General features: G+C 65.6%; 1 protein-coding gene across 1 annotated transcript in view; it reads right to left on the bottom strand.

The window, feature by feature from the left end:
* Nucleotides 1–214, bottom strand: part of LOC104080458 (atrial natriuretic peptide receptor 2-like) — a gene marked incomplete at both ends in the record, with an annotated part of 3,743 nt that extends 3,529 nt beyond the window's left edge. The window contains 2 exon segments of the mRNA XM_009582856.1: nt 1–48; nt 163–214. The exon segment at nt 1–48 is cut by the window's left edge and continues 3 nt beyond it. Coding sequence (XP_009581151.1) covers nt 1–48; nt 163–214 — 100 coding nt within the window.
* Between the last annotated feature and the right edge of the window lie 4 nt (nt 215–218).

Raw genomic sequence — 218 nt, forward strand, 5'->3', positions numbered from 1 at the left:
AGGGGAGGCCTTTGCCCAAACCCACGATGGCCAGCATGGAGAGGGGGGCTGCAGGCAGGAAGGGGTGTCAGCACGGCCTGGCTGGCCACGGGTACCAGGTTCCCATGCACCCACAGGGAAGGGTGCTGGGGACCGAGGGATGTGGGGGCCCAGCACACCCACTTTTATCACAGGAGGGGTCATCCACGTCGAAGACGCAGGGTGGGTTGTCCAAGGGG

Source organism: Fulmarus glacialis, unplaced genomic scaffold (assembly GCF_000690835.1).
Source record: "Fulmarus glacialis isolate BGI_N327 unplaced genomic scaffold, ASM69083v1 scaffold20248, whole genome shotgun sequence".
NCBI lineage: Eukaryota > Metazoa > Chordata > Aves > Procellariiformes > Procellariidae > Fulmarus > Fulmarus glacialis.